This window comes from Bubalus bubalis, chromosome 1, assembly GCF_019923935.1.
Source record: "Bubalus bubalis isolate 160015118507 breed Murrah chromosome 1, NDDB_SH_1, whole genome shotgun sequence".
Classification (NCBI taxonomy): Eukaryota; Metazoa; Chordata; class Mammalia; order Artiodactyla; family Bovidae; genus Bubalus; species Bubalus bubalis.
In genome coordinates, this window is record NC_059157.1 from 115,894,191 (window position 1) to 115,918,863 (window position 24,673).

Genomic DNA, 24,673 nt, shown 5'->3' on the forward strand with positions numbered 1-24,673 from the left:
GGATGTAACCTGAAGAACACTTTTGGAGGTTGAGTGTCCACTTGGTTTGAATGAAGTTGCAGATGAGGCTATTTTGATTGTGCTCATCATGGGGGAGAATAAATTCATTTTTGGGGTTCTTGTGTGGTCTGTATGCCTTGTGTGGAAACTATTTGAGAAATAGCTGATGCTTCTCGAGGAGAGATGCTGGTAGACAGTGGGGTTGACTGCCTTGTTGGGACTATTACAGTTTGGATGAAGGAGATACAGACATGACTATTTTGAAGGTTTGAGTCATACTGGAGCTCGTGCTGCTGATAAGAATACCCGCAGTGGTCTCTGTCCCTGGTGTCCAGTGAGTCTGGGAAAATGCTAACTGAGATATTCTCAGATAGCAGTATGTGGTTAGTTCTTCCTGTTTTCTACTGTTGAGACTTTAGATGTAACTCAAGAAATACTAGCAGGGGAGGTGGATGCTCTTTCTGTGATCAATGTACTGGCAACCACTGGTGTTGACAATGGTTCTTTTTCTGACTGAGTTGTGTGGCTGTCACTGAAGGATACAGAAGTGAGTGTTATTGTTTTATCTGGAGTAAATATCTCATGAGAAACATCTGTAGAGATTGAACTTTTAGTATAGGGCCATCCTGTGGTCTTTGTGTCTTTGCTTTAGTGAGGATGGAAAACCATAGATGTCTGTGGAGTTGAAGAACTGGTGGAAAGGAGTAGATTGTACTGATGACTGCCATGGTGTAGAAGCTTTAGGAGTGAATGGAGAAGAACTTCCAGTTACAAAAGGGGATTTGTCTATTGTGTTTCTTATAGTGTTGTCTGTTGACCTTTTTGTTCTAATATTTTTGATGTTACTGTAGGTGTATGCCTCACATCGGGTGGGAATGAAGTGGTTGTTGTACCTGAAGGAGATGTCCTCTGGGAAGTGCCTTCTGTAGATTTGAGTGCACGTGTCGATGATGAGACAGTTGATGTTCTCACAGCTGTGATGGTGGTGGTTTGTGTTCCCCTGGTGGTTTTCATGTTCGGAGTCTGGTGGTTCTGAGAAGATGCTGATGTTTTCCCAGTAGAAGTGGTGGAAGGGGGTAAGGTTGATTGTTTCTCTGGTCCAGTTGTCACTGACACTGGATGGATGTGTCTCGGTAGAGTTGGTGATGTGTTCCTCGGGTTTCCTACAGTGATGTCTGCTGAGGTTTTTGTTCTCCATATTTTTGATGTTACTGTAGGTGTATGCCTCACATCGGGTGGGAATGAAGTGGTTGTTGTACCTGAAGGAGATGTCCTCTGGGAAGTGCCTTCTGTAGATCTGTGTGCACGTGTCGATGATGAGAGAGTTGATGTTCTCACAGCTGTGATAGTGGTGGTTTGTGTTCCTCTGGTGGTTTTCATGTTCGGAGTCTGGTGGTTCTGAGAAGATGCTGATGTTTTCCCAGTAGAAGTGGTGGAAGGGGGTAAGGTTGATTGTTTCTCTGGTCCAGTTGTCACTGACACTGGATGGATATGTCTCGGTAGAGTTGGTGATGTGTTCCTTGGGTTTCCTACAGTGGTGTCTGCTGAGGACTTTGTTCTCCATATTTTTGATGTTACTATAGGTGTATACCTCATATGGGGTGGGAATGAAGTGGTTATTGTATCTGAAGGAGATGTCCTCTGGGAAATGCCTTCTGTAGATTTGCGTGCATGTGTCGATGATGAGAGAGTTGATGTTCTCACAGCTGTGATGGTGGTGGTTTGTGTTCCCCTGGTGGTTTTCATGCTCGGAGTCTGGTGGTTCTGAGGAGACATTGATGTTTTCCCAGCCGAAGTGGTGAAAGAGGGTAAGATTGATTGTTTCTCTGGTCCAGTTGTCATTGACACTGTGGAGACTGGATGGATGTGTCTCGGTAGAGTTGGTGATGTGTTCCTCGGGTTTCCTACAGTGATGTCTGCTGAGGTTTTTGTTCTCCATATTTTTGATGTTACTGTAGGTGTATGCCTCACATCGGGTGGGAATGAAGTGGTTGTTGTACCTGAAGGAGACGTCCTCTGGGAAGTGTCTTCTGTAGATTTGAGTGCACGTGTCGATGATGAGAGAGTTGATGTTCTCACAGCTGTGATGGTGGTGGTTTGTGTTCCTCTGGTGGTTTTCATGTTCGGAGTCTGGTGGTTCTGAGAAGATGCTGATGTTTTCCCAGTAGAAGTGGTGGAAGGGGGTAAGGTTGATTGTTTCTCTGGTCCAGTTGTCACTGACACTGGATGGATATGTCTCGGTAGAGTTGGTGATGTGTTCCTTGGGTTTCCTACAGTGGTGTCTGCTGAGGACTTTGTTCTCCATATTTTTGATGTTACCATAGGTGTATACCTCATATGGGGTGGGAATGAAGTGGTTATTGTATCTGAAGGAGATGTCCTCTGGGAAATGCCTTCTGTAGATTTGCGTGCATGTGTCGATGATGAGAGAGTTGATGTTCTCACAGCTGTGATGGTGGTGGTTTGTGTTCCCCTGGTGGTTTTCATGCTCGGAGTCTGGTGGTTCTGAGGAGACATTGATGTTTTCCCAGCCGAAGTGGTGAAAGAGGGTAAGATTGATTGTTTCTCTGGTCCAGTTGTCATTGACACTGTGGAGACTGGATGGATGTGTCTCGGTAGAGTTGGTGATGTGTTCCTCGGGTTTCCTACAGTGATGTCTGCTGAGGTTTTTGTTCTCCATATTTTTGATGTTACTGTAGGTGTATGCCTCACATAGGGTGGGAATGAAGTGGTTGTTGTACCTGAAGGAGATGTCCTCTGGGAAGTGTCTTCTGTAGATTTGAGTGCACGTGTCGATGATGAGAGAGTTGATGTTCTCACAGCTGTGATGGTGGTGGTTTGTGTTCCTCTGGTGGTTTTCATGCTCGGAGTCTGGTGGTTCTGAGAAGATGCTGATGTTTTCCCAGTAGAAGTGGTGGAAGGGGGTAAGGTTGATTGTTTCTCTGGTCCAGTTGTCACTGACACTGGATGGATATGTCTCGGTAGAGTTGGTGATGTGTTCCTTGGGTTTCCTACAGTGGTGTCTGCTGAGGACTTTGTTCTCCATATTTTTGATGTTACCGTAGGTGTATACCTCATATGGGGTGGGAATGAAGTGGTTATTGTACCTGAAGGAGCTGTCCTCTGGGAAGTGCCTTCTGTAGATCTGTGTGCACGTGTCGATGATGAGACAGTTGATGTTCTCACAGCTGTGATGGTGGTCGTTTGTGTTCCCCTGGTGGTTTTCATGCTCGGAGTCTGGTGGTTCTGAGGAGACATTGATGTTTTCCCAGCCGAAGTGGTGAAAGAGGGTAAGATTGATTGTTTCTCTGGTCCAGTTGTCATTGACACTGTGGAGACTGGATGGATGTGTCTCGGTAGAGTTGGTGATGTGTTCCTCGGGTTTCCTACAGTGATGTCTGCTGAGGTTTTTGTTCTCCATATTTTTGATGTTACTGTAGGTGTATGCCTCACATAGGGTGGGAATGAAGTGGTTGTTGTACCTGAAGGAGATGTCCTCTGGGAAGTGCCTTCTGTAGATTTGAGTGCACGTGTCGATGATGAGAGAGTTGATGTTCTCACAACTGTGATAGTGGTGGTTTGTGTTCCTCTGGTGGTTTTCATGTTCGGAGTCTGGTGGTTCTGAGAAGATGCTGATGTTTTCCCAGTAGAAGTGGTGGAAGGGGGTAAGGTTGATTGTTTCTCTGGTCCAGTTGTCACTGACACTGGATGGATATGTCTCGGTAGAGTTGGTGATGTGTTCCTTGGGTTTCCTACAGTGGTGTCTGCTGAGGACTTTGTTCTCCATATTTTTGATGTTACCGTAGGTGTATACCTCATATGGGGTGGGAATGAAGTGGTTATTGTACCTGAAGGAGATGTCCTCTGGGAAGTGCCTTCTGTAGATTTGAGTGCACGTGTCGATGATGAGAGAGTTGATGTTCTCACAACTGTGATAGTGGTGGTTTGTGTTCCTCTGGTGGTTTTCATGTTCGGAGTCTGGTGGTTCTGAGAAGATGCTGATGTTTTCCCAGTAGAAGTGGTGGAAGGGGGTAAGGTTGATTGTTTCTCTGGTCCAGTTGTCACTGACACTGGATGGATATGTCTCGGTAGAGTTGGTGATGTGTTCCTCGGGTTTCCTACAGTGATGTCTGCTGAGGTTTTTGTTCTCCATATTTTTGATGTTACTGTAGGTGTATGCCTCACATAGGGTGGGAATGAAGTGGTTGTTGTACCTGAAGGGGATGTCCTCTGGGAAGTGTCTTCTGTAGATTTGAGTGCACGTGTCGATGACGAGAGAGTTGATGTTCTCACAGCTGTGATGGTGGTGGTTTGTGTTCCTCTGGTGGTTTTCATGCTCGGAGTCTGGTGGTTCTGAGAAGATGCTGATGTCATTGGAGATGTATTGCTTACATTTGATGGGGAGAATGTTCTGTCTGTTGAGGTTGGTGCTGTCAACATTTTTGATTTTGTTACAAGCATGTGACTCACACCAGATGAGACTGAAGAGATTGTTTTGCCTGAAAGGAATGTCTCATGGGTAGTTTTCAATTGTGTTGCATGTCCACTTGAAGAGGATGAAGGTAATGACTGCCTCACTTCTGTGATGGTGGTGGTTTGGGATTCTTCCATGGTCTTTCTGAGCTCAGCCTGATAGTTTTGAGAAGATGCTGATGTATCCCGAGTAGTGGAACTGGAAGAAAATGCCTTTGATTGTCTCTTTCCTCCAGCTGCTATTGAGACTGCTGAGGTGACTGGATCAAAATTGCTAGTAACAGAGGGTGATATTTCCTTTGCTTGACCTACAGTGATGTTGGCTGAGGTTGTTCCTGTCATCAGTTCTGATGATGTGGGAGGTGTGTGGCTGATGCTGGAAGGGGACAGGTCCTCAGTAACACTGCTTGTCAGACAGTGTCTGCTTGTCAACGATGCCCCCTGGGTTTGGGCAGTGCCTGTAAATATAAGATACAAGGACTCATGAGACAAGAGAGTTTCCTTCTGTGAGGTTGGAGTTTATAACACAATTATTTTTCACATGTAGCACTCTATATCACAGTGCTTCATAATGAATGGCTGCAGAATTAATTATTAAACCATGTCTAAGATTTCTTTTCTTGTGCTCCAAAATCACAGATTTTATTTTCTTGGGATCCAAAATTATTGGCAGCAGTGACTGCAGCCATGAAATTAAAAGACTCTTGCTTCTTAGAAGGAAAGCTATGACAAACCTAGACAATATATTAAAAAGCAGAGATATCGCTTTGCAGACAAAGGGCCATAGAGTCAAAGCTATGGTCCTTCCAGTAGTCATATATGGATGTGAGAGTTGGTCCATAAAGAATGCTGAGTGACAAAGAACTGATGTTCTCGAATTGTGGTGTTGGAGAAGACTCTTAAGACTCCCTTGGACTGCAAGGAGATCAAACCAGTCAGTCCTAAAGGAAATCAATCCTGAATACTCATTAGAAGTACCATTGCTGAAGCTGGGGCTCCAAAATTTTGGTCACCTGATGAAAAGAGGTGACTCATTAGAAAAGACTTGGATATGGGGAAGTTTGAGGGCAGGGGAGAAGGAGGCAACAAAGGATGAGATGGTTGGATGGCATCGCCGACTCAATGGATATGAGTTTGAGCAAACTTCGGGAGATAATGAAGGACAGGGAGGCCTGGTGGACTGCAGTCCACAAGGTCATAAAGAGTTTGACATGATTTAGCAACTAAACAACAAACAACAAGATTTCTACCAATACTGTGCCACCTAGTCATAAATAATACTGCAATGAATGTCTTTGTGCTAACATTTTCTCCATTATCGTAAATTTTCTGGGTTTGCTCATTGAAATTGGCTCAATACACTCCTACTTTCTCCATATAAGGCTTATATGGAAGCCAAGCTACATGAGCTTCCATCCTAGAACAGTGTTTTAATTAAAATACACACACTGTTTATTCAATCACAAAATTTCAAAATTTTGCATATCTTATACAAATATTGTTCAAACATGATAAAGGAAATGAGTAGCCTTCTGTATTTTTCATAGCCTCTTTTTCTTTTCCTTAACCTAGTGTTCATCTCTCAGTTTTCCTTCCCACCTGTCTCCTAATCCCATCTCTAAAAAGTTTTCACTCCCCGCCTCCACCCCGACCCCCAGCGACAATCTTAAGATCTTTTCTTTCTCTCTCGTTGTTGTTGTTTAGTTGCTAAGTCATGTCCAGCTCTTTGGGATCCCTTTGACAGTAGCCTGCCAGGATCCTCCATCCATGGGATTTCCTAGGCAAGAATACTGGAGTGGGTTGTCATTTCCTTCTCCTGGATATCTTCCCAACTCAGGAATCGAACCCATGTCTCCTGCATTGGCAGGAGGATTCTTTGCCATTGAGCCACCAGGGAAGCCTTTCTCTCTTGTATCTCATCTCAAACACCTAAGTATTTTGCTGACCCATAAGGACCTTCTTCAAAAAGCAAGAAAAGGGAAATAATATGAACTTGTGTATTTGAATACCTGACATGACTAGATATATGTACTGCTGACAGTACATGTCAATTACTTGTACTGTCTCACATGACTTTGTTTATCAGTATAAAGCATTTGGGAAGCCACCAGGGAAGCCCAAGAATACTGGAGTGGGTAGCCTATCCCTTCTCCAGAGGATCGTCCTGACCCAGGAATCGAATCAGGGTCTCCTGCATTGCAGGCGGATTCTTTACCAACTGAGCTACCAGGGAAGCCCAAACCATTTGGGAGTGCACCTAATAATACAAGAGAATTTATGAGGACTCAAGTGTATAAGTGACTCCCTCTTCTCTGGAATAATTTTTTTTTGGGGGGAGGACTCTCTTATATTCAGATATATATTTTTTATTTCATTTTACTGTCATCTTTTTGGGTGGTCCCTCTACCTACAATCCAGAACTTTGCCTATTTTTATTTTTAACTGGGAGTAATATGAAGTCAGGAAGCAACAGTTAGAACTGGACATGAAACAACAGACTGGTTCCAAATAGGAAAAGGAGTATGTCAAGGCTGTATATTGTCACCCTGCTTATTTAACTTCTATGCAGAGTACATCATGAGAAACGCTGGGCTGGAAGAAGCACAAGCTGGAATCAAGATTGCCTGGAGAAATATCAATAACCTCAGATATGCAGATGACACCACCCTTATGGCAGGAAGTGAAGAGGAACTAAAAAGCCTCTTGATGAAAGTGAAAGAGGAGAGTGAAAACGTTGGCTTACAGCTCAACATTCAGAAAACAAAGATCATGGTCCCATCACTTCATGGGAAATAGATGGGGAAACAGTGGAAACAGTGTCAAACTATTTTTTGGGGCTCCAAAATCACTGCAGATGGTGACTGCAGCCATGAAATTAAAAGACGCTTACTCCTTGGAAGGAAAGTTATGACCAACCTAGATAGCATATTCAAAAGCAGAGACATTACTTTGCCAACAAAGGTCCGTCTAATCAAGGCTATGGTTTTTCCAGTGGTCATAGATGGATGTGAGAGTTGGACTGTGAAGAAAGCTGAGCGCTGAAGAATTGATGCTTTTGAACTGTGGTGTTGGAGAAGACTCTTGAGAGTCCCTTGGACTGCAAGGAGATCCAACCAGTCCATTCTAAAGGAGGTCAGTCCTGGGTATTCTTTGGAAGGACTGATGCTAAAGCTGAAACCCCAGTACTTTGGCCACTTCATGCGAAGAGTTGACTCGTTGGAAAAGACTGATGCTGGGAGGAATTGGGGGCAGGAGGAGAAGGGGACGACAGAGGATGAGATGGCTGGATGGCATCACTGAGTCGATGGACATGAGTTTGAGTGAACTCCGGGAGTTGGTGATGGACAGGGAGGCCTGGCGTGCTGCGACTCATGGGGTCGCAAAGAGTCGGACACGACTGAGCAACTGAACTGTACTGAACTGAATATGAGTTCTGGTTATTTGTAAAATCATGTGGGAGGTCCTGAAAACAGACCAACCTCAGCAAGCTGTTTCTCAAGGCACCATTGCCTTACAATTGCCAGCAGGTGGGCAAGTAGGTGAGGCACAGAGCCGGGCCTAAGCTACTTTTGGATACATTCTTGTTATTTTCTTTTTCAATCAGAAGGGAGAAAAAAGTCAGTGTAATAATAATGAATATGTAATAATGAATCCACCTTTGATTGCATTAGTCCAACACAGTCATAAAATATAGCTTTTAATTTTTTTTTTTTTAATCAGAGGAAGAAGCCCAGGAAGACAAAAGTGCCTAGGGCCCATAAAAGTCATTGGATGGCCCTTTTTATAGATGCTCTCAACAAAAGTCTATACCCAGTGTTAAAGAGAGAGGTATAATAGTAGCAGTTTATTGATGACAATCTAACTTCATTTTATATTTTACATTAGTTCAGGTACATTATCTGATTTTTTCCCCTAAACTACCTTTAACTTAAAAAAAAAATTTCCTTAAAAAAACACAGAGCTAACATCTTTTTGATACAACCCTTAGGTTGACAATAAATTTTTTCCAATACAATTTGTTGTATAGAACAATGAATCCAGTTTTAGTAAATTTGCAGTATTTAGTTCTTTACAGAAATACCTTTCCCATATATCAGGAGATGTTCTCTTAAGTAACATGAACATTAAGGCTAAGACACTACTCTTTCTTTGAAAAGAGCTCTTTTCTCCGAGGGGAAAATAGCCAGTTGTTGTTTTTTTTTAATTAATTAATTTTTTCATTGAAGGATAATTGCTTTACAGAATTTTGTTGTTTTCTGTCAAACATCAACATGAATCAGCCATAGATATCTATATATCTCCTCTCCCTTTTGAATAGCTGGTTTTTTAAAATACTTACGAGAAGGGGGCGGATTTTTCATGATTAGCCAGATTCAAAACACTCCTCTAGACGCTCCCTGGTGGTCTAGGGGTTAGGATTCGGTGCTCTCAAAACACTCCTCCAGGTACTGAGTGCTCTGACATTCATTCAAGGTCTCAAAAGTAATTTTGTCAACTGTGAATGTGTGTTTGTGCTCAGTCACTCAGTTGTGTTTGACTCTCGCAACACCACGGTGGTAGCCTGAAAGGCTCCTCTGTCCATGGGATTCTCCAGGCAAGAATACTGGAATGGGTTGCCACCCCCTTCTCCAGGGGATCTTCCCCACTTTCTCTTCTTAAAAAAGCAATTTGATGGATAAACAAGTTCCTACTGTGTAGTAAATGGAAGTATATTCAATATCCTGTGATAACCGTAATGGCAAAGGATATATATGTATAGCTGAGGCACTTTGCTGTACAGCAGAAGTTAATACAACATCATTAAGCCCACTATACTTCAATAAAACTTTGACTTTCAAGTGAGTGAGAGTGACTATGTATCAGCTCTAATTAAAAAGTGACTCACCCTGTAGCTCTAATTTGTTGAAAGTGACTCACCTACTATTTATTAATAGTAACTAATTACAGGTGACAGGCTTCTAAGCTGGTATGGATAAATGCACAGATTGAGCTGCAGACCTGTGTTAGAAAGTCCTTGGGTTTCTACTTCACCCAAAAAGACTCTGCTTCAATTTTATTTTTTTTTCAGTTCCACAAGTATTTATTAGGCACTTATCTGAGCAATCTGCTTCAACTTTAAAAGGGGACTTCCTTTATTCAGAATAATGAGTAGACTTGTTTATAGGACTCCATATTCTATACTTGCTCTCTCCTCAGTAAATTTGCAAAACTCGGTTTCTCTAGTTCGGATTGGAAGACATATCTCTGCAATTATCATCAGACATTATATTTCCCTAAGAACATAAACCAAAGCAATACTCTGTCATCTGGCATTGAGTCACCAGACAGAAGCTATTTACATACCAAACTTACTAAACTTATTATAGATTCTCAGCAATTAAGAGAAAGCAATGGCACCCCACTCCAGTACTCTTGCCTGGAAAATCCCATGGATGGAGGAGCCTAGTAGGCTGCAGTCCATGGGGTCACTATGAGTCGGACATGACTGAGCGACTTCACTTTCACTTTTCATGCATTGGAGAAGGAAATGGCAACCCACTCCATTGTTCTTGCCTGGAGAATCCCAGTGACAGGGAAGCCTGGTGGGCTGCCGTCTATGGGGTCGCACAGAGTCGTACACGACTGAAGCAACTTAGCAGCAATTAAACCCCTGCATCACCTCTGTTAAAATCAATATCAGTAGCAAAAGTTTTATGATTGCACAACCCAAATTCTTAAGTAACGGTTTTTGTTTGTTCATTGATGAAAGTAGTGCAGCTCCATTTCCAGCAAAATGACAGAAGAGATAAGCCTTTACAAAACCTGCAAATGCCAGATAATGTATAAGAAATGTTTTCTATAAATTGAGTATCTTCTGCATAACCTGGAATCCTCAGTGAAAAGATGGCCTAGAAAAACCAGAAAGAAAAAAAAGAAAAAGAAAGCTGAATGAACAATATAATTAAAACAGAGTTTAGTGATAGAAAAACAGTTGAAAACAGAATTAATAAGGTCAAAACTTGGTTTTTTGGAAGATAAAATAAGCACACTGCTAGCAGAAGGAAAGATATAATAAAGATCAGAGCAAACATAAATGAGATAGAGAATAGAAAAACAATAAAGAGAATTAATTAAACTAAAAGTTGGTTCTTTGGAAAGATCCAATATTGATAAACTTTTACCTAGACTGACTAAAGGAAAAAAAAGAAAGAAAACTCAAATTACTAAAACTAGAAATAAGAATGGGGGCATTATTACCAATTCTACAGAAATTTGAAGGATTATAGGAGATTACTATGAACAATTATATACCAACAAACTGGATAACCTAGATAAAATGATCAATGTGTCTCCTAGAAACACAGAATCTATCAAGACTAAATTATGGACAAATAGAAAATCTAAATAGACATATAACTTGTAAGGAGATTGAACCAACAAAGAAAAGCACTGGACCTGATGGCTTCACTAGTGAATTCGACCAAACACTTGAAGAAGAACTAACACCAATCCTTCTCAAACTTTTCCATTTAATTGAAGAGGAAGGAGTACTTTCTAACTCATTCTTTTAACCCAGCATTACCTTGATACTAAACCCAGGCAAAGACACTATAGGAAAAGAAAATGATATCCCTTATGACAATATTCCTTATGAACATTGATGCAAAAACTCTCAACAAAACGATAGCAAGCTGAATTCAGCAGTATATTAAAAGGATTATACATCATGACCAAATGAGATTTATATCTGAAATGCAATACTGATTCAACATAAGAAACTTGATCAATGTGATATATCATATGAACAAAATGAAGGTGGGAAATGACATGATCACCTAAACTGATGCAGAAAAAGCATTTGATAAAATTTGACACTCTTTCATGATAAAAAGCCTCAACAAACTAGAAGTAGAGGGAAACTATATCAATATAATGAAGATCATATATGAAAATGCCATAGCAAATATCATCCTCAATGGTGAAACACTGCAGTGTTTCTAAGATCAAGAACAAGGCAAGGGTGCCTGTTTTCGCCACTTCTAATCAACACAGTACTGGATATTAGTATTAGTCATTCAGTCGTGTCTGCCTCTTTCAACCCCATGGACTATAGCCCTCCAGACTCCTCTGTTCATGGGATTGTTCAGGCAAGAATACTGGAGCGGATTGCCGTTCCCTTCTCCAGGGGATCTTCCTGACCCTGAGATCGAATCTGGGTCTCCTATATTGCAGGTGGATTCTTTACCATTTGAACCAGCAAGGAAGCTGTATAATACAAAAAATTATAGCCCAAAGGTCAAGCAATACAAAATTTAATAAATATTGAGAAGAATCCAACAGTTAATAGAATAAAATTCTAGCCAGTATCTACTTTTGTGTAAGTAAAAGATTATCATATAGAAAACTTGTTCTATTAAAAGTATCTTCTAGAAAGGGAAAAAATTATAAAGAAACAGGCTATGTTACAGATGTAGTTAAGTGCCCTCCTTTTACAAATTAGAGACTGAGACTCAATAAGTAACTTGTCCAAGATAAGTACTGGGAGTTCTAGCCAAATCAATTACACAAGAAAAATAAAATAAAATAAAAGTCATCCAAATTGGAATGAGAAATAAGTAAAAGTATCCCTGTTTGCAGATGAAGATGTGGGATGATTGGAATCCTTGTTCTCTGTTGGTGGGAACATAAAATGATATAGTCAGTATGGCAGGAACAGTATGGCAGTTCCTTAAAAATAATAAAAATAAAATTACCATATGATCCAGTAAGTAAGTCCTATACATCAGCAAAAAAAAAAAAGAGTTTTTTGGTGGTAGTGTTTTTTTAGTGACAAATATAAAGTACCGAAGAATAAATCTAACAAATGATGTGGCTAATCTTTATGGACAAAGTTAAATGATATTGAAATATATTAAAGAAGACATACTCATTATATAAAAATTATAAAATACAAATCTTTGAAAGACCAAACCCCATAATCTTTAGACAATCACATTGTTATGTGTCCTTCTATAATTATTCTTATGCTTTAAAAAATACATAGTTACCTAGTATATATAACTTTGCATTCTTTAAAAAATTTTATCTGATATAATAAGCATTTCTTCATGCTTTTATTCTTTGTGCAGATACCCTGAAGAACGACAGAACTTTTCTATCTTGGATGGCAGTTCTTTGTCTTCCTCTGTTTGTAGGCCTGGAAAAGCTGGCTCAGGGGGATTGGGCCAGCTAAGGTCAACAGCAAGATCTTGGATGTCATAGGTAAACACCACTGACTAGGCTCTGGAGGCTTCCCTTTACTAACAAAGCCACTCCGTCAACCTGAATACCTGCATTATTACCATTCCCATCTCCCTACAAACAGCAGTAACACCGGGGCAGGTCTCTCTCCTAGAGCACTTCCTCCATTGTGTCCTGCAATAACAACCTCTCTGTGAAATAATGGGAGCTCAAAGATCACGTACCCTTTGCTTGTAAGTTTTTCCTTAATAAACCTTACTTTATGTTCTTTCCATGTGTTACTAGTGTGTTGGGAGTGGAGGGGGAGGGAAGAGAGAGAGAGAGTCTGTGTCCCTTGTGGAACACTGGACATCATTTTTACATCAAATAATATTCCCATATTAACTTATTGTTGGACACTTAGCCTGTTTCCAGTATATTGCTATTATAAACAAAGTTTTGATGACTATCTTTCTGAATGATATTTTGTTTTGTTTTCTTTGTTCAGCTCATTTCCTCAACATAAATTTCTGTAAGTAGAATGACTGGTTAATGCTTATAAAAGTCTTCATGTCATTAATGAAAGCTGAAAGAGTTAGTCACTCAATCGTGTCAACCCTGCCAGGCTCCTCTGTCCGTGGAATTCTCCAGGCATGAATACTGGAGTGGGTAATCATTTCCTTCTCCAGGGGATCTTCCAGACTCAGGAATTGAACCTGGGGTCTCCTGCGTTGCAGGCAGATTCTTTACCATCTGAGCCACCATGGAAGCCCCATGTCATTAATACATACTGCCAAATTTCTTTGCAGAGAAGTCATGCCAAAGTATAGTCCCATTGGCAGTGGATGAGCGAGAACAGCCCAATATCTTCTTCCTTTGAGAAAAATCTTGTCAAACAGGGCTGTGTCCTTTTGAACCTTTAGAGAACTTGCTAACTATGAGGTGAGTTGATTAGAGTCTCCTGCTCCAGCGTGTCACCCACAAAGTTTCAGTTTTCTGCTCTTGTTTCCTGATTTGTGGGGATCTTCGCCAGCTGTGCCTAGGGCAGTGGAGAGCCAAGGAAATCACCCAATGGCAAGATTCACCCTGAAGAGAAAATTGACTCACCGATGGGCAGCAGTGCCCTGAAAGGTGTGTAGAAGCTGGAGGAAAGAGACAGAACCATTCGCCTTGCTGTCCTGTGCAGGGAGCCCGGGCCATCTGTGCGTGTGCCAGTCTCAGAATGGGCATGGCCCCTGTGCTCATGCGGACGCAGCCGCAGTCCCTCTCACAGAGGAGGAACGAGGATGTATCACTTGTTGCTCACAGAGAGCTGGGTCTGCACTTCCCAGGTCAAGGATGAGGATGTCGTCCTCTCAAACATTCTTGGCAACTAAAGGCTGAAATTTCTGAGAGCTTTCTTTGTTGGGGGTGATTTCAGGCTTCTGCCCCTCTGTGGTCAGGATTTGATAGCTGAAGACTTTCCAAAGCTGTCCCTCAGAGGTGATGGGTTGGTGTTAGATGAAGGATGTGAAGGCCACTGGAGTCCCTGCTCTAGGAACTGGCCATGGAACTGGTGGCTGTGGTTCGTGTTCTTGCTGTTATCTTAGAGGAAACAGAAACTGTGGCCACTATTGTGTCTGCTGGGTATTTTTCCTCCATTGTTCCTAGAATTCAAAATGAGGAAAGATGCTAATTCCAAATGCCCTTAGGATGACTGATCTCATGATAGAGCCAGTGCCTGGAATGATGGCTGGCATACAGGAATTACTTCACAGACTTCTGTTGAATGGATGAACTCAAGGTATCCTCATCCCCTGGTTGGTTCCTTCAGCTGAGGTTGGAGAGAGGGTTAAACGGCACCTATTTCTCCTGTGGCTGTCACAGTGGTCCAGGAGCCAGGAGGAGAACAATACAACGGCCACAGTCTGGGAAGTGTGAACACGGCTGTGGCAAAAGGTAGCCAGACTCCTGAGGCTTCTGTAGGCTAGGAAGCTGTGCCTGCCTTAGTGGGGGTCAGGGAGAGATGAGCTCCAAGACCAAGATGGTGGCAGCTGGAGATGGGGGCATTGGGGAAAAGGAAAGCTGGAGTGGTGCTGGTAAGCTGATGGTCAAAGCTGGATTGTGACAATTTTTGACTTGGTTCCAGAGCTTCTGGGATTATCATCAGGGTAACCTTGGTATTGCCACACCAGATGCTGGGAGACATTAGATTAAATAACTTGTGGTGATATCCAAGGTGAAGAAATGGTGGTCAATAGGCATTGTTTGGGATATGACTTCAGTGAGTATAGTTGGAAAGGAGAGACAAAGTTCTTGCTTTGAAGCCAGCTATAAAGATGAATTCTAAATGATTTTATTTGATGTTATTGACATAATTTTTTTTCAGTCAGCTCTAAGAAGGTGGCTCCATTTACTGATGAGGAAAGGGAAGAAAGGCTTAAGAAATCTGTAACAACATCAGTGATTTTTCCATTGTCCTGGTTCCCTCAGAACACAGGTCAGCTGGTCTTTGACTTGAAGGAATAGAGAATGAAGTGGGAAAATGATATAGTAGTAGCTATTATGATTCAGTGTTTGATTGGTTGTTTTAGCTGTGATTCCAGACAAACACGGTACCTCTGATGCCCCCTAACAAGGTCCTTTCTGAGGCTGACAGGGACAATTCAATGGAGACAAGGCCACAGAGTACTTAAGAGTGTGGGTTCCACAGATTCACAGACATAGGAAACAAACTTATGGTCTCCAAAGGGGAAGAGGGGAGGGATAAATTAGGAATCCAGGATGAACAGATATACACTGGTGGTGGTTTAGTGGCTAAGTTGTGTCCGACTCTTGTGACCCCATGGACTGTAGCCCCTGAGGCTCTTCTGTCCATGAGATTTTTCAGGCAAGAATACTGGAGTGGGTTGCCATTTCCTTCTCCAGGGGATCTTCTGGACCCAGGAATCGAACCTGGTTCTCTTGCATTGCAGGCAAATTACTGCATTGTAGGCAGATTCTTTACTGACTGCAAAGACTGAGAGAAGCCTAACAGATACACCCTCAGTTCAGTTCAGTTCAGTTGCTCAGTCATGTCCAACTCTTTGAGACCTCATGGACTCCATCATGTCAGGCCTCCCTCCATCACCAACTCCTGGAGTTTACTCAAACTCATGTCCATTGAGTTGGTGATGCCATCCAATCATCTCATCCTCTGTTGTCCCCTTCTCCTCCCACCTTCAGGCTTTCCCAGGATCAGGGTCTTTTCAAGTGAGTCAGTTCTTTGTATCATGTGGCCAGAGTATTGGAGTTTCAGCTTCAACATCAGTCCTTCCAATGAACACCCAGGACTGATCTCCTTTAGGATGGACAGGTTGGATCTCCTTGTAGTTCAAGGGACTCTCAAGAGTCTTCTCCAACGCCACAGTTCAAAAGCATCAACTCTTCGGTGCTCAGCTTTTTTACAGTCCAACTGTCACATCCATACATGACCAATGGAAAAACCATAGCTTTAACTGGACGAACAGATACACCCTACTACATACAAAATAGATAAACAACTAGATCCTACTGAATAGCACAGGAAATTATGGTCAATGATCTTTCAATTAACCATAATAAAAAAGAGCATGAATATAAATATACATATATATGTATGTATATTCTTTATATAACGGAATCACTTTTTTGTATACCAGAAACTAACACAACATTGCAGATCACCTATACTTCAAATTTTTTTTTTAAGTGTCAGTTTCAGAGTCAAACTGACCAACATTCACAATGTGACTTGGGCAAGTTACTTGACCTCTCTGAGTCTTGAGGTCCTTATCTTTAAAAGTGGGATGAGGGTAGATGCTAGTAATACCAAGGGGTACTGTATGTAAAATAGTTAGCCCAGTATCTAAACTCAATAAAAGGCACTCTGCACTGCCTGCTGTCTTGGTCTCTACAAAGTCCCGCATGCATGCTCAGTCGCTTCAGTCATGTCTGACTCTTTTAAACCCCATGGACTATAGCCCATGGGGCTCCTCTGTCCATGGGATTTTCTAGGCAAGCATACTGGGATGGGTTGCCATGCCCTCCTCCAGAAAGTCTTTCTGACCCAGGGATCAAACCCAATCTCTTGCATCTCCTGCAATGGCAGGAGGGTTCTTTACCACTGGTGCCACCTGGGAAGCCCTGAGAGCCTGGCAAAGGCAGCAGTCCTTGTGACCGTGTCCTTATTAGGGCAGAAGTTCAGCTTGCTGATGATTTTATAATTACCCACTCCCTTCCCAGATCTTTGCTGCTACCAGCAGGCCAAGCCATAGCACTTTCTGCTGGGACTCCTACAGCCAGTTCCTAACTGGTTTCCAATTCACCCTTGCCCTCTTCCAATCCATTTCCCTCCAGGAATCCAGAGCAGCCATTCCAAAGTTCAAACCTGATCATATCACTGCTTTACCTGTAACCCTGTACTGTCTGCCCATCTTGTGCTAAGTGCTAAGTCACCTCAGTCATGTCCAACTCTTTGCAACCCTATGAACTGTAGCCTGCCGGGCTCCACTGTCCGTGGGATTCTGCAGGCAAGAATACTGGAGTGGGTTGCCATGCCCTCCCCCAGGGTATCTTCCCAACACAGGAATCGAACCCGAATCTCTTATGTCTCCTGCATTGGCAGGCAGGATCTTTCCCACTAGCACCACCTGGGAATCCCATGTCTGCCCATCTTAGTTCCTTAAAATCCACACTCCATTTCACTGCTTACAAGGTCTTACCTCTTCCGGATCTGCCTACCTCTTTCAAGTACTTCTAAGGGCCAAGGTCTCTTCTTACTCTGCACGTCTTCCCCTGCCTGGCTCATGCTCCCTTTCCCTCCTCCTCCCCTCTCCCCTCCCACAATTTCCACCTCATTTTATTACTTAGACTTGGGTCTCAGCTCATACGCACAGCACTTCCTCAGAGAGGCCTTCATGGACTTATTAATCTAAATGAAGTTTCCCTACTTTGCTCTCATCATAATACTTGTTCAACATAATACCACATTTGAGGAATTTTTCTGTAATTATTTTGTAACTCTCTGCACACTAGATCTTAGCTCCAGGAGGCTGGGCCTTGGCTGTTTTGTTCTTCTCTGTGTTCACACAGCGCTGCCCTAGAACAATGTCAGGCACAACTTCTTAAATAGTTGTTTAACTAACAAATGTATGAATGAATGAATGAATGAATATCTCAGCACGAGGTGTGGGTGCTTCTGTTCATCCTCCATTGATGAGCAGGGCTGGTTTACAGAGCTTGTGTGTCACAGTGCTAATGCAGTGGCCCATCTTCTAGGCCCAGCTCCCCGATTTATGGCTGCATGACGTCACACAAGCTTTGGAGGTAGAAACCATGACTTCATTATCCTTGTGTCTAGAATATTTGGCACGAGTCAAAATTCAGCAAATGAATGAGTAACTCCTCACTCTTTTCTGTTCTGAATTCCCCCAAACCCACTATCAAATTCAAGCAATTTTAGTTGGGGGCTTCTATACAGATCAGAGATGTCTATGCAGACCTTAAAAGTGCACACGTGGAGAATCTGGCTTCCTGTTGCACAAGCCAGTGCCCTCCATTAGGAGCATGACCATGACTCTGGAGGCTGCATGTGCAAACACAGACACCTAGTTTCCAGGCCCACTTTGGAACCTCAAGGAAAATGTTGAGTATTTAAAGCTCTATGAAATGCCAAAAATGGAGTTCATTTCAACTCCACTCTTTAGTGCTGTGCTGGGAATGAGGACACAACGGTGAGCAAGTGTCTGCTTGCCATGAATCAGCCTAGTAGAATGTGAAAGGTGGGAACCTGGAAAGTCTTCAGTCCTGTCCTTGGGAGAGATGGCTTGGCGGGCTCCGTCAGCGCCTCTCTGAAGCATTCAGAGATGCCAGAAAACCAGAGAACAGACACGGTAGCAAACCACATGTTTGAGCACATAAAAGACCAACCATTTCTTGGCCTCTCCTGACAAGGGAGACATAGTGTCATTTGGGTTTTGTTTGTTCATTTGTTTTTTTAAGTTTTTATTTTGTATTGGGGTATATGCTGCTGCTGCGCTTCTGCTGCTAAGTCGCTTCAGTCGTGTCCGACTCTGTGCGACCCCATAGACGGCAGTTCACCAGGCTCTCCAGTCCCTGGGATTCTCCAGGCAAGAACACTGGAGTGGGTTGCCATTTCCTTCTCCAATCATGAAAGTGAAAAGTGAAAGTGAAGTCGCTTAGTCATGTCCGACTCTTAGGGACCCCATGGACTACAGCCTACCAGGCTCCTCCGTCCATGGGATTTTCCAGGCAAGAGTACTGGAGTGGGGTGCCATTGCCTTCTCCAATTGGGGTATATAGCCAATGAGAACTGACTCATTGGAAAAGACCTTGATGCTGGGAAAGATTGAAGGCAGGAGGAGAAGGGGACGACAGAGGATGAGATGGTTGGATGGCATCACCAATTCAATGGACATGAGTTTGAGCAAGCTCTGTGAGTTGGTGATGGACAGGGAAGCCTGGTGTGCTTCAGTCCATGGGATTGTAAAGAATCAGACACAACTGAGCGACTGAACTGATATAGCCAATTAACAGTGTTGTGATAGTTTCAGGAGAACCATGAAGGGACTCAGCCATACATATACATGTATTCATTTTCCCCCAAATTCCGCTCCCATCCAAGTTGGCACGTAACGTTGAGCAGAGTTCCATGTGCTATACAATAGGTCCTTGTTGGTTAACGATTTAAAATATAGCAGTGTTTTTAAGCAGTGTTCCCTAACTATCCCTTCCCCTCTGGCAATTTTAAGTTCGTTTTCTGTATCTTTCTGTTTTGGAAGTTCACTTGTATCATTTCTTTTTAGATTCTATATCTGAGGGATGTCATACGTTATCTCTCATTCTCTGGCTTACTTCACTCAATATGACACTTTCTAGGTCCATCCATGTTACTGCAAATGGCATTATATCATTCTTTTAATGGCCAAGTAATATTCCATTGTATATAAGTATCACATCTTCTTTATCCATTCCTCTGTTGATGGACATTTAGGTTGCTTCCATGTCTTGGCTATTGTAAACAGTGCTGCAATGAACATTGGGGTGCATGTATCTTTTCAGACCATGTTTTTTCTCTGGATATATGTCCAGGAGTAGGATTGTAGGGTCGTATGTTAGCTCTATTTTTAGTTTTTTAAGGCGCTTTCACGCTGTTCTCCATAGTGGCTGTACCAATTTACATTCTCACCAATAGCGTAGGAGGATTCCCTTCTCTCCACACTCTCTCCAGCATTCATTGTTTGTGGATTTTTTGATGATAGCCAATCTGGCTGGTGTAAGGTGATATCTCATTGTATTTTGATTTGCATTTCTCTGATAATTAGCGGTGTTGAGCATCTTTTCATGTGTCTATTGGCCATCTTTAGAGAAATATCTATTTAGGTCTTCTGGCCATTTTTTGAGTGGGTTGTTTCTTATTATTATGTTAAGTGTCATGAACTGTTTGTAAATTTTGGAGACTAATCCTTTATCAGTCACATCATTTGCAAATATTTTCTCCCAATCTGTGGGTTGTCTTTTTGCTTTGTTTATTGTTTCCATTGCTGTGAAAAAGCTTTTGAGTTTAAATAGATCCCATTTGTTTATTTTTTATTTTTATTTCTGTTATTCTAGGAGGTCGATCGAAAAAGATGTTGCTGTGATTTATGTCAGAGAGTGTTTCTCCAATTTTTTTTTTCCTCTAGGAGTTTTATAATGCCCAGTCTCACATTTAGGTCTTTAACCTTTTTTGAGCTTATTTTTGTGTATGGTGTTAAAAAATGGTCTATTTCCTTTTTTTTTTTACATGTAAGAAGCCACATTCTGAATAAACCAAGTGGACACTTGCAAAGCTACAGGAAAAAGGGAGGTGTTTTTCAAAGAGATCAAAGATCTTTTAGATGAATGGGAATGTCTCCAAGCCAACAGAAATGTCCTTTCCATTCTGCCTCTATCACCCTCCTGCCCTAGTCTCCCAGCTCTAAAATACAGTGGTCCCGAAATAATGCTTTTTGCAGCAACATGAATGGACCTAGAGATTATCATACTAAATGAAATAAATCAGACAAAGACAAATATCACATGATATCAGTTACATGTGGAATCTAAATAATAATACAAATGAACCTGTATACAAGACAAAAATAGCTGCACAGACATAGAAAACAAACTTACAGTTACCAAAAGGGAAAAGAGGGGCAATGATAAATTAGGAGTATGGGATTAATAAATATGGACCACTATATACAAAATAGATGAACAAGGACCTACTGTAAAGCACATAGAACTATATTCAATGTCTTATAATAACCTATAATGGAAAAGAATCTGAAGCTGTACACTTGAAACTAACACAGTATTGTAACCAACTATAGTTTAATACATTTTAAAATAAAATAAAAATGCAGTGGTCCCTCTCTGTCTTCTGCTGTGTACTGTGTCTGTGTGTGCTGAGTCACTTCAGTCATATCTAGCTTTTTACAACTCTATGGACTGTAGCCCACCAGGATCCTCTGTCCAGGGGATTCTGCAGGTAAGAATACTGGAGTGGGTTGCCATGCCCTCCTTCAGGGGATCTTTCAGACCCAGGGATCGAACCTGTGTCTTATGTCTCCTGCACTGGGAGGTGGGTTCTTTACCTCTAGCACCACCTGGGAAGCCCCTGCTTTGCACTAGATACAACCTTATTTTATCTTCACCACTACCCTGAGTAATAGCGCCTTTTCATTTCACTAACTTTGCCAATGAAGTCTGTGAGCTAAATATTCTATTCTCCTACCTGGGCTGGTAAGTGGCAAACTTGACATGGGGTCTTTTGGTTTGAACTTCCTGCTTTTTGCTCTACATTTTGCTGAGCTATTGACCTGAATTTGATGGATTTTCCTATCAGGACCTCTTGTTCAGGGACTTTCTCCTTTTGAATGTGCCCAAGCACAGGGAGGGTTTCCCAAGGTGGGGCAGACCCCAGTGGAGGGTTCAGATTCCCCTGGTGGCAAGTTGGGTGGGCCTCTCCTAGATAGATTAGTGGTTCTTAGAGAGAAGGGGACAGGAGAGCCCTTCTCTGGGGCCCTTGGTGACTGTGGATCTCCCTTGTCCTGCACTTGCTACAGGACCTCATCACCTCCCAATGGCTGTGGAGGGCGGTGGCCCTTCGGTTACTAGGCCACTGAGAGTATGGGAGACTGAGGCTTATTTTGACTTAGTTTTCTTGCCAGAGGGTGTGGAATTAGGGTTCCCAGGCTTCCTTCTGAGCCATTCCTACCAGAAGCCAGCAGTAGACACCAAGTCTCTGCTGGCTCCCTGTCCAGCCCGCCTCTGTCCACCTTTGTCTTCTCCTTTCCCCTTCAAGAGCCAAGGCTTTTTCCTACAGAAGCCCTTACACTGTAACAGTTTCAATGGAAACCCCAGCGTTTCTCCTTCCAACCTGGGGTGGAGGCTCAGACACCTGCTCCAGAGAGGACTCTGGCCTGGATGAGGGTGCTGGCACCATATGGAAGCAGACCCTAGGCTCAGACATAGGCAGGTCACCTGTAGGCACCCCCTCAGGGAGCCAAGAAAATGGGACTGACCAGTTCCCTTCCCCAGAGGCCCCCCTCCCCAGCAGATGTGGGGGGCTCACTGCCCGACCCATGGAGACTACTTTTCCCTCCAAGGTCCTCTGGATACGCCACCACATGCCTGGGAGGCCAACTCCCAGCCCACTCCCCCTCTTTTCCTGGCCCTCTTCCATCCTGTGCCCTTTCCCAATGCACGGGACTCAGATCCAGGGCACCTGTGTGCAGCTTCAGGACAACCTTCCTCCTTCAAGGTCCACCCCTCACTCACATCCCATCACTCCCCACTCGTCTTCTCTCTCCCACTCCCACCCCACTTCTTGCCCTTTCAGGCTCCTCTCCACACACTTCCTGGCTCCTCTTGAGCTTGATGACCCTAATGCAAGGCCGAGCGCAGAGCTGGTACTAAACATCTTTGTGTGTTGATTTTAAATCACAGAATGCTAAAACTTAAGGACTTAGCAATCCAGAGCTCATGCCATCCACCACCCTGCTTTTTGCATGGGGAAGTGAGGCCTGGAAAGACATACAATGGGAACTGGTCACAGGACCAGATCACTCACTGGCAAAGCCAAGACCACATCCAAGGTCCCTAAATCCAATCCATCTTCTCCCCATTGCCCATGGCCATGACTTCTACAGACACCCCTCAGTCTACCCCCAGGAACACACCCTGAATGGCTGGTAGCTGCAGGCTCTGCAGGCTCCTCCTGGCCTCCGTTTCCTCACTGTGATGAGCAGTGAGGATGAGGGGGTGGGTGGGAGGGTGGTAGAGATTGGGGTTCCATTTGCTTTTAGCCAAGCCCTTAAATGTGGCAAGAAAGATGGAATCTTCCACATCCCTGGCATTGAACCTCTCATTATCTCTAAGACAGTGTGTTCCTCTGACCCACCTTATGAGGAATGAGTCCTTGGGTGAGGTGAAGTCTTTTTCAGGCCTCCTGAGGAGGCAAGGGAGCTGTGATTATATCTTTGCTATGGGCTATTGACCACTTCCCCAGTGGCTCAACTGGTAAAGAATCTGCCTGCAATGCAGGAGACCCCAGTTCAATCCCTGGATTGGGAAGATCCCCTGGAGAAGGAAATGGCAACCCACTCCAGTATCCTTGCCTGGAAAATCTCATGGATAGAGGAGCCTGGTGGGCTGCAGTCCATGGGGTCACAAAGAGTCGGTAGCAACTGAGCGACTAACACTTCCTTCCTTGTCTCCTCCTCCTCCCTCTGTATGTACCTTGTTTTGATTCATCTGTTTGTTTCTCCCTTGTCTTTCCCACTGACCTTTCATCTTTCTATAAGTTTTTCTTCCAGCTTGGTCATGGAGCTTTCCTGTTTTTCTGTGTCATTCCCTTTCCTCAACTTTCTCTCTCTTTCCACAGTTCTGCTTACCTGGTTCTCCCTGTGGGTTTTCCCCAACCCAGGCTGTTCCTCCCAATGTCTCCCTGCTTTTCTCTGACTCTCTTTCCTCCTTCCTCTATCTGTCTAGCATTCTCTTTCTCTCTCCCTCATCTTGTGCCATCTCTGCCCACTCACTTCTCTCTGCCTCTCTCTTTGTACCCCCATGAAAGACCGCAGCTCCTCGGAGGCTCAGTAAACTCAGCCACCCCCAGCCCCATATGCTGCCCCAAGTACATCACTTACCCAGGACCGCTGGCCCAAGGATGTAGGAACACAAGCAGCTCAGGAACACGCAGGGGAGCCTCCTCCAGTGGGTACCCCTCATGGCTCTGGAAAGAGTCCCTCACTCTCCCTCAGGAAGGTCCTCGGCACAGAAGCGATGGTGTGAGGAGCAGAGGTGAATCTGTCCCCACTGGCTGCTGGCCTTAAATAGGTGTGTTTCACTGAGGGGCCAGAGTACCAGAAGAGGACAAAAGAAGGTGTGGCCCCCATGCCAATCATCCTTGCCTTGTCTTTTCTTTCCTCAGTCCCCACCCCCTTCCCCAACCAGGGAAGAATAAAAACACCAATACACCCATTTCTGCATTCCTAGGCAGCCTGAGCCAGGTAGGGGGAGGGGTGGGAGGAGCATGTAGGGGAATAGAAACCTGGACACCCTGAAAATGAGGGGCCCACAGAGGAGCCCACCCTCCTGCCTGGTGTTCTGCCTGGGCTGCCCATGTCTTGCCAGCACTTTGGACTGCCACAGTGGGAGCAGCTAAGTCATTTCAGAAGACAGAGCAGGTCAGAACAGGGAAGAGAGGGGCCAAGAGGCAGTGAGTTTGGGGCTGTACTAGGAAAAGAAATGAAATTTGAGAAGATCCTAAGAAACATAGAAAGTGGGAGGAAAGATGTGGGGTGAGAGGCAGGAATTAGAGGTACCCCATATGCAACTTGTGGGGTGGAACGTTGGGCTCAGAGTATCTGCTCAGTCAGGCGATCCCTGGCAATCCTATGGTTGAGACTTCATGTTCCAAAGCAGAAGATGTGGGAGCTAAGATCCCACATGCTCATGG

General features: G+C 43.5%; 2 protein-coding genes across 3 annotated transcripts in view; both read right to left on the reverse strand.

Moving 5' to 3' along the window:
- MUC4 (mucin 4, cell surface associated) overlaps positions 1-1,313 on the reverse strand; it is a 27,557-nt gene extending 26,244 nt beyond the window's left edge. The window contains exon 1 of one of the 2 annotated variants that reach the window (XM_045165716.1): positions 1,260-1,313. The gene's annotated coding sequence lies outside the window, so the exon portion shown is untranslated. Of the gene's footprint in view, positions 1-893; positions 1,010-1,259 lie in introns of those variants that run through there. The other variant, XM_045165715.1, reaches the window with a different exon arrangement.
- LOC123333673 lies at positions 390-24,090 on the reverse strand. Its single transcript, XM_044942846.2, has 2 exons — positions 23,862-24,090; positions 390-4,931 (listed from the first exon to the last, which is right to left on the reverse strand). Exon 2 carries the CDS (start codon positions 4,151-4,153, stop codon positions 611-613), a length of 3,543 nt encoding a protein of 1,180 aa, XP_044798781.2. The 5' UTR covers positions 4,154-4,931; positions 23,862-24,090; the 3' UTR covers positions 390-610.
- Positions 24,091-24,673: the final 583 nt, after the last annotated feature.